The sequence below is a fragment of the Myotis daubentonii genome, chromosome 19, assembly GCF_963259705.1.
Source record: "Myotis daubentonii chromosome 19, mMyoDau2.1, whole genome shotgun sequence".
Lineage (NCBI taxonomy): Eukaryota > Metazoa > Chordata > Mammalia > Chiroptera > Vespertilionidae > Myotis > Myotis daubentonii.
In genome coordinates, this window is record NC_081858.1 from 26,275,644 (window position 1) to 26,292,126 (window position 16,483).

The 16,483-nt window shown below is 53.9% G+C and overlaps 3 protein-coding genes across 8 annotated transcripts in view; 2 read left to right on the forward strand and 1 right to left on the reverse strand.

The window, feature by feature from the left end:
* Positions 1–2,792: 2,792 nt before the first annotated feature.
* On the reverse strand, positions 2,793–6,962 carry DUSP18 (dual specificity phosphatase 18). Of its 4 annotated transcripts, none has more exons than XM_059676043.1 (2): positions 6,829–6,962; positions 2,793–3,582 (listed from the first exon to the last, which is right to left on the reverse strand). In XM_059676043.1, the coding sequence occupies exon 2, from the start codon at positions 3,510–3,512 to the stop codon at positions 2,946–2,948; it is 567 nt and encodes a 188-aa protein (XP_059532026.1). In that variant the 5' UTR covers positions 3,513–3,582; positions 6,829–6,962; the 3' UTR covers positions 2,793–2,945. The 4 variants fall into 4 exon arrangements, with proteins under 4 accessions (XP_059532026.1, XP_059532024.1, XP_059532027.1 ...); XM_059676041.1 differs by lacking the exon at positions 6,829–6,962 and adding an exon at positions 6,395–6,562; XM_059676044.1 differs by lacking the exon at positions 6,829–6,962 and adding an exon at positions 5,796–6,141.
* On the forward strand, positions 6,595–15,548 carry C19H5orf52 (chromosome 19 C5orf52 homolog). Its single transcript, XM_059676040.1, has 4 exons — positions 6,595–6,947; positions 8,790–8,898; positions 10,454–12,401; positions 12,550–15,548. The coding sequence occupies exons 1-3, from the start codon at positions 6,688–6,690 to the stop codon at positions 10,673–10,675; spliced, it is 591 nt and encodes a 196-aa protein (XP_059532023.1). The 5' UTR covers positions 6,595–6,687; the 3' UTR covers positions 10,676–12,401; positions 12,550–15,548.
* The window catches only part of OSBP2 (oxysterol binding protein 2), a 66,519-nt gene continuing 56,849 nt past the window's right edge, over positions 6,814–16,483 (forward strand). Inside the window, exon 1 of one of the 3 annotated variants that reach the window (XM_059676019.1) lies at positions 6,814–6,947. The gene's annotated coding sequence lies outside the window, so the exon portion shown is untranslated. Of the gene's footprint in view, positions 6,948–8,793; positions 8,899–16,208; positions 16,433–16,483 lie in introns of those variants that run through there. The other 2 variants (XM_059676017.1, XM_059676018.1) reach the window with 2 other exon arrangements.

Consider the following 16,483-nt stretch of genomic DNA (forward strand, 5'->3'; position numbering starts at 1 on the left):
GGGGTGATGGTGTCAGCTGGCTTGGCCCCCATCTTGGGCTATCATCTTCTCACCCACTTTCTCTGAGGCTCCAGGCCCACCGGGAGAGGGAGACAGTCCCTGCTTGCTTCGTGAGGAGGAGAGCTAGACCAGGTTGGGGCTGCGATCCAGGGACCTGGGACTCAGGGAGGAGTCATTCATTCCTTCGCACAGACAGAATTCCTGCAGGACCGCCATGCCAGCCAGCGCTAGGCAGAGCTGTGTGAGCCCACGGCTGGGGATGGGGGCAGCGAAGGCCTGGGAGTCGCCTGGCCCAGGAAGGACAGATGCAGGGTTTCCCGGCCCCGGCCTCCACCCAGGCTGGCCTTGCAGAGGGAAGTGGGCCCGGGGTGAGTCACTCACCACCCCCCTCCCTGTGACTCAGAGATGCCCGTGGCCTAGCCCTGTCCTGGTGTCACTCGGGCACCTCCGGGGTCCCCTCCCGGGACAAAGGATGGACGGCTTTGGGCGGGCAGAGCCTCCTGGGGACTCAGGATAACAGACGTCACCTTCCTTGGGCAGCTCTTCCCTACCTCCGGCCCCGCTCTGCCCCTGGCCACGCCGAGTCAAAGGTCACCCGCAGCTCCCTGCATTTCTGCAGGCAGGGCCCTGTGCCCATTCCATTCTCAGCGCTGGTTTACCGCCTCTTCTCCACCGGACTGGGCCCGGGGAAGGCTGAGGCCACTGTCCGCTCCGCTGCTGTCTCCCCAGCACGGACATGGATGAAGCAGGCAGAAGAGGCTAACAGCCGAGAGCAGGGGCCGGAGCAGGTTCCAAGCCCAGCTCTGGCCCGTCTAAGCGTGAGACCCGGGGCCAGGGCCTTCCCCTCCTGTGTCTGCTTGTGAACTGGGAGCAGCCGCAGAGCCTACCCCCGTCTCGCCCCGGGAGGCCGCCAAGGGCTTAGCAACAGGGTCTGGAGCCTCACAGGTCCTCGAGGAAAGTTAGGAGACGGCTCACTCCAGATGCCCTCGTTTCTCCCCCAAGGCTTCTCATGCTCCCCGACCCCCAGCCTTCACTGCACAGGGAGGGCCCCCAGGGCTGCAGGCGGGAGGGACACCCCAGCTCCCACCACCCTGCCCTGCCTGGGAGGAAGCTGGGGAAGCTGGCTCTGAGCTGGGCATCCTGCCATCGTGAATTCAGAACAAAGCTGCGGCCTTGTCTCAGCCTCAGCTGCCAGGGGCCCCGGCCCCCTCCCCAGAGGGCGCTGGGGTTGCCATTCCGGGGGCGGGGCAAACGAGGACTCTTCTCGCTTCCTTCTCTGCTCCCAAGTCAGCTGAGGGACCCAGCAGCTCGCGCTCTCCCCGCTTGGTTGCAGATACTTCCTGGAAACACCAGACACCATGGAGAGCCATGGAAGGTTCTGAGCGGCAGGCAAGAGCCAGGATGTTGGAGAAACATTTCCTGGTAGCGGCCCTTCAGTTCGGTCTGGATCCTGTGTGGAGGAGATACCGCAGGGGCAGGGAGGCCAGGGAAGAGCTAGTGCTGCGGTCCGGGTGAGCAGGGGACGGGGGGCCGTGTCCTGGGCCCAGCACATAGCAGCATCAGTTGTATTGAACTGGGGTGACAATTATCCCCAAATGTTATGCCTGAAAGCATTCCGGCTTCAGGACAGACAGACTGAGGGAAGTGATTCTGTTCTTTTCCATCTGGCCCCGCCCCCAGTGAAGCCTCAGACTGAAGTTGAAACTTGCAACTCTGTGGGATCCATTTCTCAAGCTCCCTCTTCTCCATGACCTACCCCCCCGCCCCGCCCCCCCCCCCCCCCCCCCTCCAGTTTCCAAGACCCTTCATTCATTCTCTAGGCCTCCAGCTGGAACTCAGGGCTCTTAATCTCCTTACTCTGCCGCATACATTCTGTGAATGTATCTGCTCCAGGGCCAAGCGACTGAGATGAAGAGAAAAAAGGAAATGGCCACCGCTGGTACGAGGCGAGGTTTGGGCCTGCAGCTCCAGCCTTCTGAGCCCGGGCCTGGGAGAGGAACCCCGGGGCCTGCTGGCAGGCCTTCCCACCACAGGTGCCCTAGAGAAACGAATGCCGCCTTCCAGCAAAGGCTGGTGGGGGGCTGCCAAGGGCACTTTCAGACCTTATGTACAACAGCACTTGCGGGAAAAAAAAGTTAAAAAATGTTATATGGTGGAATGCTGTCTTTGAAAATTATCATGCGCATATATCAAATCCAGAAAACCAGAGCTGGCCCCGTGGTTGCAGGTGGGAGCGGCACTGGCCCGGAACCCCTAGGGCTCCCAGGGCACCATGGACAGTCACTTATCCAGTAGGTTAAGCAAGGAGGAGCCATGATGCTTAAGGCTCTTGGTTTGAAAGAACGAGGTGGAATTGCGGCGCTCAGGCCTGGGTTAGCTGGTCTCGGGGGAGGCTGCCAGATTCCAGTCTTGCTTTGGGCGCCGGCCCATTTGACCCAGGCACCACCTGCCTTACTCACTCTCCCCTCTGACCAGTAGCCATGACCTGTCACTCACGGGGTAGGAAACTTATCTTCACCATTTTACACTTAGTGAGTTTAATCTTTAAAGAGATGGATGACAGCCCTGGCCGGCTTGGCTCAGCGGATAGAGCGGACTGAAGGGTCCCGGGTTCAATTCTGGCCAAGGGCACATGCCTGGGTTGCGGGCTTGGTCCCCAGTGGGGGGCGTGCAGGAAGTAGCCAATCAATGATTCTCTCTCATCATTGATGTTTCTATCCCTCTCTCTCCTCCCTTCCTCTCTGAAACCAATAAAGAAATATATTTTTTAAAAAAAGAGATGGATTACAAGATAAAAGCTACGGCACGCTTCCTTTTTTATTGCTCTGATAAAAGGCATCATCTGTCTTTTTTCTGTAGCACAAAAGTAGGATGTTCCAGTTCTCAGTGCAGGGTCACTGGCAGATCGGCACCTCTGACCCCCGATGCGGGGGCCGGGGCATGGCTCACAGTGGAATCATTAAACGAACCTCCTTCTCGTAGATGTCAGGGACGCGTCCCACGGGGGAGCTGACCATGCGCACGGTGTTCTTGCCAAACAGCTGGAACTCATAGTGAATGAGCTGCTCCCAAAATCCACTGTTGGGCCGGATGATGGGCCGACAGGACTTGGCCCAGGTGTGGGCCTCCAGCAGGGACATGGTGTGGTACCTCATGAGGTAGGCGAGGCCCAGGGCAGCCGAGCGGCTCACACCGGCTGTGCAGTGGAGCAGTGTGCGGCCCTGCTTCAGCCCGACGGCGTGGATGTGGTCAGCAATGGGGTCGAAGAAGTCACAGAGACGTGCCGTGGGAGTGTCGGCCACAGGCACGTGCACGTACTCGATGTCTTCATACAAGGTACTCACCGCCTCCACCGAGACGTTGACGACCGAGGTGATGTGGTTGCTGGAGAGCAGGAGCCTGTTGTTGGCGGCCACCCCATTGCTGATATACAGGCTGCTGGTGATCTGGGAGAGGCCGCTGACCGAGGGCCGTGGGAACTGAAGCGGGGAGGTGCAGGGAGATGCGGTCATCAGGCCGGTGGGTCAGCGGCCAGTGAGGCATGCAGGCCGCATCTTTCTGCTAGGCTGTGTCCATGGAAAACTGCAAGGAGGGAGAGAATGTTTAGAGGGTGGGAGCCCCGCTGGGCCAGCAGGCCAACCCCAGGGGATTCCTGGGAAATGGATGGATGGGCCTATAGCAGGATTCCCCTAGGTCAGTGATGGCGAACCTATGACACGCGTGTCAGAGGTGACACGTGAACTCATTGTTTTGGTTGATTTTTCTTTGTTAAATGGCATTTAAATATATAAAATAAATATCAAAAATGTAAGTCTTTGTTTTACTATGGTTGCAAAGATCAAACAATTTCTGTATGTGCCACGGCACCAGAGTTAAGTTAGGGTTTTTCAAAATGCTGACACGCCGAGCTTAAAAGGCTCACCATCACTGCCCTAGGTGGTCCTCTGCCCGTCACAGTAGAATGACCCAGGGAGCTCATTAAAAATGCAGATCCCCAGGCTCTTCCTCAAACTCTCGGAGCAGGACCTGGGGTGAGGAGCAGGAGTCCACATGCTCAGCAGGACAAAGGACAACGCCCTGAGCCCGGCACTTCCCTGCAGGGGCCCCGCCTTTTGAGTTGGGCCGACGAGTGTCCCGCAGCTGAGCCTCAGCCTAACTCTCCAGGAGGCTCCCAAAGCCCCTTCTCTGTTCTCTTCAATCCTCTCTCCTCCGGCCCCTCTAACGGGAACCACTCGCATGCCTCCCTCCCTTCCGACTTTACGGTCCAACCATGAGACTCTGAACCAGTGACATGAAACCACAGCCCACTGTGCTCAGAGTCACTGGTTGTATTGAGAGAGAGGAGGGTCTTAGCTTCCCTCTCCAGGAACCATCGCTTTTTAAAAAGTATATATATGTATATATGTGTGTGTATATATATATATATATATATATATATATATATATATTAATTATTGATTTCAGAGAGGAAGAGAGAGGGAGAGACAAAAACATCAATGATGAGAGCAATCATTGATCGGTCTCATGCACACCTCTACTAGGGATTGAGCCCACAACCCGGGCGTGTGCCCTTGACCGGAATCGAACTTGGGACCTTTCAGTCCACAGGCTGACGCTCTATCTACTGAGCCAAACCAGTTAGGGCAAGAACTATCTCTGAAGAGATAAAATGTGCCCATGTGCAACGGTCCTACGTCAGTAACCACGCTCCTGCACATCGCCTCTAAGGACGGCCTGGGGAAGAGAGTCGCTGACAGCTTCCTGGAGGCCAGCAGAAGGGCACCCCTGCACCCCCCACACCCCAGTGGCCAGTGCAGCGAGGCAGAGGGGCTTCAGGTAGACAAGCCATACCACAATGATGCGGTGTATAGCAGGACCGTGCCAGGGACCCCAAAGCGGGGCAGAACCCCATCTTCTCCTAAAAAAAATCCAGGTCCTTTACTCTCTCAGTCGTGAACAAAGCTGTAAAAACAGCACATCTTCACGTTTCACTGAAACAGGAATATTTGGATTTAGAGCACACATGGCAGTCTCCGTCCGGCCCAAACAGGCAGGGAGCTGAAGGTCTATCCCCTGCTTAGTGTATTTCAGTGGCTGCCTACTGTCAGGATGAGATGGCGTCCCTTAGCTTAGCGGTCAAGGCCATTTACACCCTGGCTGCCACCCATCCCTCCAGCCTCCTGTTAGCCAGCCTTCCCTGTGTCCTGAAGGGCCGCAGCTGGCCTGAGCCACTTGCAGTTCCATATGGACATCTGGTCCTCTCTGGCCTTTGCTGCTCTCAGTCCCTTTCCTTCCAAGCCTGTCAGATCCTCATCTGTTACATTCCGCAGAGGACTGGTGAGCCTGCAGCCTCAGCCAAGGGCCACTTCCCGGGGGAAATCCCCCAGGGTCACACTCCTCCCCTACATTTGATCGAGTCCCTGCTCCAGGCTTTCTAAGCCCTAAGAGCTCTCCTTGCTAAGACTCCCTGAAGATGTGGCTTTGCTATGACCTGGGAGTTCTATTGGGACATCACTGTGTCTCTCTTCGCTCCCACTGTGTAACCAGTGCCAAGCTCCACCGTCTCCACAAGTAGGCACTTGACAAATATTTTGAATGGGGGAATGTGTCCAACAACTATGACTCTTCCTTCTGGGAAATCTGGGAAGGATGCGTTCTCTGGCTGTTTCTCTAGAGTTTTGGGGAGGGGCGGGGTGGAGGTGAGGGTGGTTCCTAGGCTGTTGGAGAGGAAGGACAACGGCGGCACAGGCAAGTCCTACCTGCCAATGGCCCAGCATCGAATGCATCAGGCTCACCTCGGGGATGGGGGCTTGTTTGTTCCAAAGATCGCGTGAGGGCAGGGAAAAGGCCTCCCTCTCCCAAAACCAGTTGGAAGCCTAAATGTCCTGGATCCTCATCCAAAAACCCAGAGAGAAGTGGGCTTCGGTCCGAAAGCCGGCCTTTCTGGTCTCAGTAGGTATGGGACAAGTTGGCAGACACCGCGGGGCGCCTGTTAATCCTGGGATATAAATGAGGAACGAAGTTCACGGGTGGGCCGGAGGGAGGCGCCACTTCCAGGGGAGAGCCAGATAGGTTTCTTAGGAAGTTGGCGCAGCAACCGGCTTCCTATCGGCTGGGTATCAAGACCCAGATGGTCTGACCTCTCTGCCGTGGGCACGAGCGCAGGTTCGTTCAGAGAGCAACCGTGCTCGAAGCCTCGGACCAAGGTCTCGAGGAAAGACCAAGCCGATCACCGTCTCCCCCGCCCCCGCCCCGGGAGCCATCGTTCCCTGCGGCCCAACGCTCTGGTTTCCATAGTAATGGTCCCTCATCCGGGAAGAAATTCGCCGTGCCGAGTCTTCGGAGACACCACGGCCTCGTCTCCCAGCCCTGGAGCCGCCCCGCCCGGACTCACCCGGTTACCCGCTCCACGATCACGCGGGGGCCACAGCAGTCCGAGTCGGAAAGTAGGGTCCGCTCAGCGCGCGCAGCCCACTCCCCTAGCCTAGCGCATCTCCACGGCAACGTAACCGATCACACTACGGCAGCCGCCGAGGGACAATCCCGCCGCGCCCGCCGCCTTCCGGGTCCCGCGCGCTTCCGGTCCTCCCGGCCCCGCCCCCCTCGCTTGTTTCCGGGGCAACGAGCCCTACTCAGGCACTGCGTCTGCGCGAGGGCTCACTCCACGGCCGCGCGCGCCCACAGAGCATGGCTACCAGTGAACCTCCTCCGCCCGAGTCGTCCCTGAACGTGGAGAACGAGACTGCCCAGCAGCACAGACCCTCGGTCTCCTGGAAATTAGCCTCGCCCGCCGCCAGCGCGGCCGCCAGGAAGACCAGTGGCCCTTACCCCGCCTCAGCCGCGTTCCAGCGCCACCGGCTCATCAGCCGCCCCGAAATTAACTTAGGGACCCAGCCGCAGATCTGCTTCCTGCAGCCGCGGACCTCGCAGCCGCTGGTGCTCTTCAGGTGCGGACGGTCCGGGCGTTGAGAGCGTCTGTCGGACACCGGGGCCCTGGAGGGAGCCCGAACTGCCTCGGACCCCCGCCCCCTCAGCTGGCCCCCGAGACCCCGGCGCTGTCACTCCCAGAGCCTGGCTCAGTCCCGGACCCCAGGAGAGTGGATGCCCCACAGACTCCGGGGAGGAACCGGAAGTCCCACCTCCAACCCACAGGTCCGACCAGGCTCGTCCCAGCCCCGTCGGCTCCCAGGCTGGACCTCGTGTAGCCCGGGGGCCCCCAGCGCCCTTGGGGCCGAGCCTGGGACTTCCTGAGAGCCGGGTGGGGCGCAGGTCTCTTCAGGCCTGACACCCCTCTCCTCAGCTTCCGGGTTCCCCAGGGGCCCTGGGCAAACCTCTGTTTCCCCCAGGCCGGCCCCAGTCCCCATTAGACACCCATTTCTCCCCGCTATTTCCATTTCCCACCCCGGCCAGCATCCTCCAGCCTCCCCCAGAGGCCTTGCTTTGGAAGACAGTTTGGTTCAAAATAACCATTTGTTACTTGAATGGTCCCTGCCTTTTTTTCTCCCTTCGTAGGAAGTATTGGTGAATTTGGTGCACCACTGAATGGGAGACATGTCTCATGTGTCTTAAATATTTTAAGTTTTTTTGTTGTTTTAAACAGGATTTGGGGGACTTTTGTATGTGTGCATCTTGATCCCTATATGAACACCCTTTTCTCTTTTTTATATATTTTTATTGATTTCAGAGAGGGAGGGAGAGGGATAGAAACATCAATGATGAGAGAGGATCATGGGTGGGCTGCCTCCTGCACACCACCCTCCAGGGATCAGGGGCTCCAGCCGCAACCCGGCATGTGCCCCCCGACCTGAATCGAACCCGGGACCCCTCAGTCCGCAGGCCGACGCTCTATCCATTGAGCCAAACCAGCCAGGGCAAAAAAAGTTCACTAATTTGCAGCCTGCTTTCCTCCCCACCTACTACACTATGAATGTCTGTTTTACACATCACTGCCGAGGATTTTATTGTAGGACGTAACCACAATTTATTCAGTTGCTTCCCTGCTGTACATTTAGTTTCCAAAGTTTAGAAAGAAAATATGAGCATCTATTTTGAAGTGGGCAAAAACATTTAAAGGTACATAACTGTAAAGTCACTTCATGGTATACCCAAAATTACCAGAGTGAAAACTCAGCGCCTGATATTATTTTTGACCCAATCATTCTCTCTAGTTTCACCTGGCTCATTTCACTCCACCCCTCCCGACCCCATACCATCTTCTACCTCTCACCCTCCATTCTCCTCCAACGTTTGTCTGTCCCATACTTCCCTTACTTTGACTTTTTCCCCAAACCCTTTTCTCTTAGAATTCCCGTCTTAGGCAACCTACCCTCTGTCCAAACTCTTTGAGCCCCCTTAGATCTAGGCTCTGGAGCAAGTGCCCCCACTTCAGCGCCCCTCAAATTCAGCCCTTCGAACCCTACCCTGCAACTTCTGCTCCTCTTCTCTGAGACCCCCCACTTTCCATTTCCTCCTGCATTTTCTCCTTAAGACGGCTGCTCCAGCAGACAGTTCTGAGTCCTTGTTGACCGTTTCCTTGTGGACGCTCTCTCCATACTTCTCAGGATGGCTTTTCCTCTCGGCATTCAAGAAACTACCCCTTTAGCGCACATTTTTCCCACAAGAAGAAACCTAGGGCTCCCTTGGTTCTCTGGCAATCATGACAGAGCTGTTCCTCTCTCAAGAAACCTGGGGAGGCCTCAGCCACTATCCCAGGACCCTAGCAGATCAGGCCCTGGCTTAGCCCTGGCCTCAGCCATCTTAACCTGTCCCACCTTCCTCTGCCCCTCCAGCTTAATGAATTCCAGCGAAGCAGCCGTGACCAAATTTTTACCCAAGAGCCACTTATCTCGGGTGATTATTCGTGACAACCTCAGTGCGCAACGAATCTATGAGCTGGAGGTAAAGTCCTCACAAGCTTTTGTGTTAGAGGGTGTTGGTGGCTTGACCCATGTTCATTTCACTCTCCCTGATTCCTTGGTGGTGGTGGTGGTGGGGGGTGTCACAAAGGTGCTCTAAATGCAAGTCCTATTTTCTGGAGGAGTCTGAAACTCTGGATTACCGACTTGCCCAGGGTGTGTCACTGCTGTTCCTGCGCTGATGGAGCCTGGGAAAACGATTTCATGTTTTGGATCTGGTGGCATTTTCCCCCCTCCCCCACCCCCTGCCTCCATCCAAAGCACATTACCTTTCTATTTGGGGAATCCATGGATGGATTCCTACCATCTCCCATTAAAAAAGTCTTGGGTCCTAGAGCTTGAAGTGGCATCAACATAGTTTGGTCAGTTTTTTAGGGGGGATTAACTCCCACTTTTCATATGAGAATTGAGGTTCTACTTTTTGCTGATGGACAACTAGGGTTTGACCCGCTTGGTTGAAAGCTGTCAGGAAATGAGGAGGGAAACCACAGAGGCATCGCCCCACAGGCCCTGACTGGTTCATTCATTAAGTGTGTCTGGGGGTCTGCTTGGGACAGGCGCTGTGCGGGGGAACGGGAAGAAACTAGTGAATGGGATGGATTCGGAAACGTACTCATTTCTTCAAGCAGAGCCGGCAGCCCGGAATTGACTCTGTTGAGCTTCCCTCCATGTTGCAGGAGGATGGGCCCATGGGATCCTGACATTGAAGAGAGAAGGGGCCAGGTTCTCTTAAGCCCCCGTAAGAGAGAGTAGAGGCCTGGGTGTTTCTCCATCTGCCAACCTCCCAGTGGCCTGCTGTAGGAGAAATAGGGTGACCTCTTGACTGGTTCTGTTTCCCATGCCCCACACTTCCCCGTCCTTCAAAACCCAACCCCCTGATTCTTATGGCGACCCTCCAGGGGACTTTTCCTGCTCTCTCCCCTCTTTGAACTCTGTGTTTGTTTGTTTGTTTGTTTGTTTGTTTGTTTGTTTGTTTTTTTAAAGGGATGTGTCACTCTCTGCCTTGCTTAGAAACATTTGGGCTTGTGTCCCATCTTCCTGACTGTGTTGTAATTTCTGTGAAGATAGGCAGCTGATTCTCCTTAGTGTCCTCTCCGCAGCTAGCTCACTGGAATAAATAAATGAACGAGTAAGGTAGAGGATGTGCCTTCCCAGAGCCTAGAGTCTTGGGGACGGGACAAAAGTGACCTAATAGAAGTAACTAGAGTTCAAAGGGAGAGGGAATGTCCCAGACAATATGTGGGAAGCGCTAAGCGAGGAACGGGGACAGAGTGATAGTTAAAGAATGGGCAGAGGAGGGGACAAGATGCACCCTTCTTCCACACCCTCCCCCACCTCTTTCTGACCAGAGGTGTTAAGGTCAAAATCAGGGTCTAGGCTGCCGACTCTCCGAAGGTGGCCTAGGAGTTATCTAGCTCAACGCCCACATTTTACAAACAGGGAAATAGGCTGGCCTGTTGTCTACCCTCCTATCAGCAACACAGATGCCTCTCTCGTTAGTAGTTTCTTCATCCTAACCTCATTTGTTTTTCTGTAAGATGAAAACGGTAGAAAAGACCAAGAAAAAGATGAGCCACTTGCATGACCACCTGAAGAAAAAGTTCTTGATGGACCAGTTGAGAAAGCTGGGGCGCTGGAGGCGGGAGTTCCTAAGCGTCCGGCAGTACCTGGACAGCATCCGTGTGCGCAGGGTTGACTCCAGCCTAAAAGAAAAATCCAGCCGTCTTAATCAAGTTAGAAGCTCCGCCCCAGAGCCATGACCACGCTAGACCGACGGGGGGAGAAGACAGAAGCCAGCCACAGGAGAAGATGTAGAAGCCAGCCAGCACCATCGTAGAACAATAAACTGAGACCAACGGACAGTGGAGTACAAAAACCCTAGTAATTCTCATATTCTTGCCCTGCCTCCTTCCCTCTGTTCTGGTGGAGAAGATCCTGACCGTCCCCTAGCTGCCTGAGTGGAGGAGGCTTAACGAAGCCAGCATTCATGGTTAAGGCAAAGATCGACCTTCTGTGCCCATGTGTCTGAGGTGGAATGCCAGGCCAAGGGCATTGGGCAGTGGCATCTTAGATGGGAGGGGCTCAGCAACGCCTAGCATTCGTTCAGGTGGTAAGGAGGTCAGGGTGGGGCATCAGACACACGTGGGTCAAGTGCACTGTCTCCATCAGCTGTGTGACTTTGTAAGCTCTCTGAACCTCTGCTTCCTTATCTGAAAGAATGGGGGAGTAGCAAGGGAGCCTACCTCCAAGAACTGGCATGAGAATGTGGTGAGCCTGGCCCAGGCCCCTCGTTTCCAAAGGCTCTCATCATGACAGCTCCACTTGGCTTCCAACCCTGCCAGTCCACACTCCCTGGCCTGCCTGCTGTCCCAACTGCACCCCGATCGTCCCCCACATTGTGCCTTTACTTGCACAGGTCCCTTATCTAGAATGCCTCTTCTGCCCCCCCCCCCCAGGGCCCTCAGGAAACTTCCTCCTCCAAAGCTTCTCTCAATGCTAGTTCCCCTGCAAAGCTTCTCTTCGCCTCCTGCTCGCTCCTTACTCCACCTGCCTACACCACGTGGGTTTCCTTCTCTGGATGGCCTGTGGTGGCTTCACTCGCCTTGCGTGGTAGGTGTGTGGGCACTTGTCCCAGACTCCTGATTAGATGGCACAGTCTTTGAGAGCAGGGGCCAAAGATCCTCCAAGATCCAATCCAGGCCTCTTCTGCGGTGCTACCCCCACGTGGTCCCAGTAGAAAAGGCTACCTACCTGTGCCCACCCCTGCACCAAGCGTGGTGTTGGCCATTTCCTGTCGGCTCCCTGTGTCCCTGACCACAGAGTGGAGGTCTTAAGGGAAGGGATGCCGACTTGCTCATCTCCGTAACCACAGTGCCTAGTAAACAGGGTAGTCAGTGTTTTTTGAGTAGTGACTATCTTATTCCTTTTTCCATTATAGCATCGGCAGAGTGCGCAGAGGGAGAGCCCGATAGGTATTTTTCAAGTTAACCAAGTCTCCTCATTTTACAGATGAGGAAACAGAGGCCCAGAGAGGTGACCTGACTTGCCCACGGTCACACAGCAAGTTAGTGGCAGAGAGCCAGCAGGTTCCTGAATGCTATGGAGTGGTCCTGCATTGCCACAGCTGCTAGGTAAGGACCTCAGTGCTCTTGCTGGCTTTAGGAAGTCCTCCGTACCTGTCCTCATCCTCACCCTCATCCCACCCTTCCAGCACTGCTGCCTGGCCATCCCGCAGGCTTTCCTCAAGAGAAGTCCTTTTGCCCTCTCACTGCTTCCGCTTCCTCATTTGAAAGCCAAGACTAATTGTAGTACCTGCCTCATAGGCTTGTCCTGAGAACTCTGTGAGCGAACAGTGCTCATCAGGAACTGGCATGAGGCCTGGCATCTCCCGGGGGCAACTGTGAAGAGGGTTGTAGTGGCAATTGCAATGCTTGGGCTGCCCAAGAAGTGGCCTGGTGCAGGGGAATGAGCCCCAGAACTGCCTTAGTCCTGAGATTTGTATGTTGAGATTTGTTGAGGTGTGTTGAGATTTGTATGTTCTCTAAGTCTCGTAATAATATTAAAGGGGTTCATGATCCCTCACACATTATGAACCACTGACTGAAACTTTCTGCTCAGAGAGTTTGATCAGCAGGCTCAACACACACACCTGCCTTGGTTCTCTCGTTGGACCAGGAGCTCCCGCCAAGCAGGGGCTGAACAAGTTGGCAAAAGGGAGGCTTACTACTCCTTTCTTGGTGACATTTACACCCTGTACCTCCATCTTCTCTGGAGCTCCCAGACACTTCCAAGGGGTTTTCTGTTTTTATTTTTCCTGTTGCTTAATAGATTCTGCATACTCCTTACTCCATCACTAAGGAGTCACTGGCTCCCCGGAAAGGTTTCTAAACAGAGGTTGCTCACTGGCAGTCCGGGGTTGACAGCAGGGGTGTTGAGTTGGATCAATGCCATGTTTTTCATGCTGTTGAATTTCAGCACTTCGGGTGGGGTCAGCAAGCCACAGCTCCCACCACTGCCTATTGTCCTAGGCCACGTGCACTCACCCCCCCCCCCCCCCGCCCCGGACCCCGGCCCTAAAGACCTGAGTCTGTGATCTCCTCAAGGTGTAAGGACATAGTTCCTTTAAAATACTTAACTAGTTTCTAAAACCTTGACATTGTAACTCGTGCACTATATACAACATTGACGTATACAGAGTATATAATGAATGGCGAAATCCCCTCTCCCACTTCTCTGGGGCCACCGCAGAAACGTTCTGAGAGCACAGGTCCTTAAGGTGAAATTTAAGGTCTTCATAAATTGTACATAAGTGTAGGTGTGTTGAGATTTGCATGTTCTCTAAGTCTCATAATAATATGAAAGGGGTTCATGATCCCTCACACATTATGAACCACTGACTGAAACTTTCTGCTCAGAGAGTTTGATCAGCAGCCATGTTTGCCTCCCATTTTTCTTGAGACCTCACTGAAATAAAAGTATAGAACATGCAAAAAGTACTCGACAGCAAGGAGAACGAGAAAGAAGACTTTGCTGAACAAATATTCATTGAATTCATACCATAGGCCAAGTCTTCTAGGCCCTGAAGATAGAGCAGTGAGAGAAGTCGAACAGAAATCCCCGCCATCTGGAGCTTATGTTCTAACAGGAGGAGACAGACATAAACCAGATAAATCACTAGAAGGTGACAAATGCTGTGGAGAAAAAGAACAGTTAAGAGGACTTGGGGAGGTCATGTTGGGGTGTTTCAATGTTTTAAAGAAGGAACACTTACAAAATAGCGATTTCAATAAGTGCTTGGAAATATGGAAAGAGGAGATCGCAGGTGGAAAAAACAGCTGAGAACACTTTCTTAGTCAACTAAAGAGGAGGCTGGGCCCTAGCCGGTGTGGCCCAATGGGTAGAGCATCGGCCTGTGGACCAAAGGGTCCCGGGTTTGATTCCGGTCAAGGACATGTACCTTGGTTGCAGGCTCCTCCCTCGCCCAGACCCTAGTTGGGGCTCATGCAGGAGGCAACCAATCGATGTGTTTCTCACATTGATGTTTCTCTCTGTCATTCCCTCTCTCTTCCAATCTCCCTAAAAATCAATGGGAAAATATCCTTGGGTGAGGATTAAAAAATAAAAATAAAGAGGAGGTGGGAGCCAGTTGACTTGAAAGAACCCAAGATGATGGGAAAGGGTAGGAGGGAGAACAGGCAACTAAAATGGGTTAATGAGTCTATGGATATCTTGAATTGTTATTTGTATGCCCCACACATATTTTACAATATTCTTTTGTATCTCCCAGTATATAATAAACATAGACCCACACCACCTGGGGCAGGGAAGGGGGGATTACTGCTCCAGCCCACTGCCCTGCCTCTCTATACTCAAGTTCGCAAAGTATAGGTAACCTTTTTCCCTGACAGAAAAGTAAGGCTCTTCTCTCATGTGACTGAGCTAAATATCTGAGGTCATCTAGGACTTGCATTGTGGATGTTGGCAACACAGAATAGAGCCCTCCCGATTCTGGTAGTTACATTCTGCCGCACACAGAGCTTCCAGCCAGATATTCTCAAAGGGACCAGAGGTAATGTAGATTCTAACAGTGTATTAGCAGGCGAAACCTACACCAACGCATTTTCAGAATGTCCACACGAGGGCACTATTGCAACACCTCCCTGCAGGGTGAGAGCCCTCTATGTCTATCAATTGGGCCTTCTTTTCAGACTAGAATTGATTACGAGGGTGCTGTTCTCAGAATGTCCACATGAGGGCACTATTGCAACACCTTCCTGCAGGGGGAGAACAATTGGGTTGCAGAAAGCAGCCGACTGTGAACAGAAGGCGTCCCTCCACACTTAGCTACATGCTGCCTATCTCCCTCTTAGCTCATGCATCTCCTTTCCTGGGTAAAATGAGACAAACCAGCACGTACCTTAGTGTATGGCTGGCTACAAGCTTATAAGAGAATCTGTCTGGATTTTGAATGAAGACCAATGGGAGCTGGAAGGACTGGGTTCTTACCCAGTTGTTGGCAATGTGGCCCTGGGCTCAGGCATAGGGGGACAGGGTTCCTGCCATCTCACAGGGCTGAGCTCAGGCCGAAGTAATGGTTGGGGCCGGCTCTGCAGCACAGGTCAGTTCAGCTATCCCAGAACCTCCCAGTCCACAGGGGACTTCACTTCTTCACTCTAGCTTTCTTGCTCGTAAGGTCCTCAGGGACAGCCTGACAGCTAGTTCTCCAAGGGATAGCATTTGACAGTTTAAATATAAAAAATCTGCCCTAGCCAGTTTGGCTCAGTGGATAGACCGTCGGCCTGCGGACTGAAGGGTCCCGGGTTCGATTCTGGTCAAGGGCATGTACCTCTGTTGCAGTCTCCCCCCTGGTCCAGCCCTGGTCGGGGCACGTGCAGGAGGCAACCAATCAATGTGTTTCTCTCACGTGATATTTCTGTCTTCCCTCTCTCTCTTCCACTCTCGCTAAAAATCAATGGAAAACTATCTTCAGGTGAGGATAAAAAATTTTTTAAAATATGCCCTAACTGGTTTGACTCAGTGGATAGAACGTCAGCTTGTGGACTGAAAGGTCCCGGGTTCGATTCTGGTCATGGGCATGTACCTTGGTTGCAGGCACATCCCCAATAGGAGGTGTATAGGAGGCAGCTGACTGATGTTTCTCATCGATGTTTCTAACTATCCCTATCCCTTTTTTAAAAAAATCAATAAAATATATTAAAATAAAATAAAAGTGAAAACTCTCCCTTGTGCCCAGGAGGTCCACACTCTGTGGGATAAATGGCATCCGTTTCTCATGGTGTGTCCACCAGATGCAGCCGGACGCTTGTTGCCTCTCTTGCCCCACTCTTCGGGTATGCTGAGCCCTTTGTCATGTCCCAGGCAAGGTGTTCTCTCCCGGGTTGGGACTTTGGACATGCTGGTTCCTTTGCCTTGAATGCCCTTCCACACCCTGATCTCCTAACTCCGTGCATACCATGTCCTTTATGTGACGCCTTCACCCGCTCTGTCATGCTTTTATTGCAGGAGTCAAAACATATCATTAACATTCACTTGCCACCTGGCTTCCCTCCTCGGGGGTTGCACACACATCTGGCACAAACAGCAGGCCGGAGCGCGCTGTCTGAGGTCTCTGGAGGCCCTCAGGAGAATAATCATCAGTTTTCCGCCCTGTCTCTCCTCAGGGTCCTGGGCTCCGCTGATTGGTCCCGCCGGGGAGGGGTCACTAGTCACCGCAGCTGGTGCTGATGTCACCGGGGCAGGCTCCGCCCGGTTCTGCTGCCTCCCTGGGCTTGGCGCTGATACACAGCTGAGGCCTAGCTGCCATCTCCAGGGGCTACTGCTTACAGGGAGTGTCCTGCCAAGGCTTGTAGTAATGCCCCTTGTTAGGCACCGGAGACCCTCTGCACCTGCCCCTCCTTCCTGCTCTGCTCATGCCTCCGTCACTGGCCGCTGCACCTGCACAGGCAGCCTTATCAGGAGCAAAGATCAGGAATAAACCCGGGCAGGGGCAGGGGGCGGTAAGTCCGGTGCGATGAGCAGAGGGGAGCCTTCCTGCCCACAGGTCTGGA

Bases quoted from the DNA above. Each gene is read 5' to 3' on its own strand.
- C19H5orf52 (XM_059676040.1), top strand. From the start codon at position 6,688: ATGGCTACCAGTGAACCTCCTCCGCCCGAGTCGTCCCTGAACGTGGAG. The intron at 6,948-8,789 runs GTGCGGACGGTC...CTGCCCCTCCAG, and splicing joins CAGCCGCTGGTGCTCTTCAG to CTTAATGAATTCCAGCGAAG. The intron at 8,899-10,453 runs GTAAAGTCCTCA...TTTTTCTGTAAG, and splicing joins AACGAATCTATGAGCTGGAG to ATGAAAACGGTAGAAAAGAC.
- DUSP18 (XM_059676043.1), bottom strand. From the start codon at position 3,512: ATGACCGCATCTCCCTGCACCTCCCCGCTTCAGTTCCCACGGCCCTCG.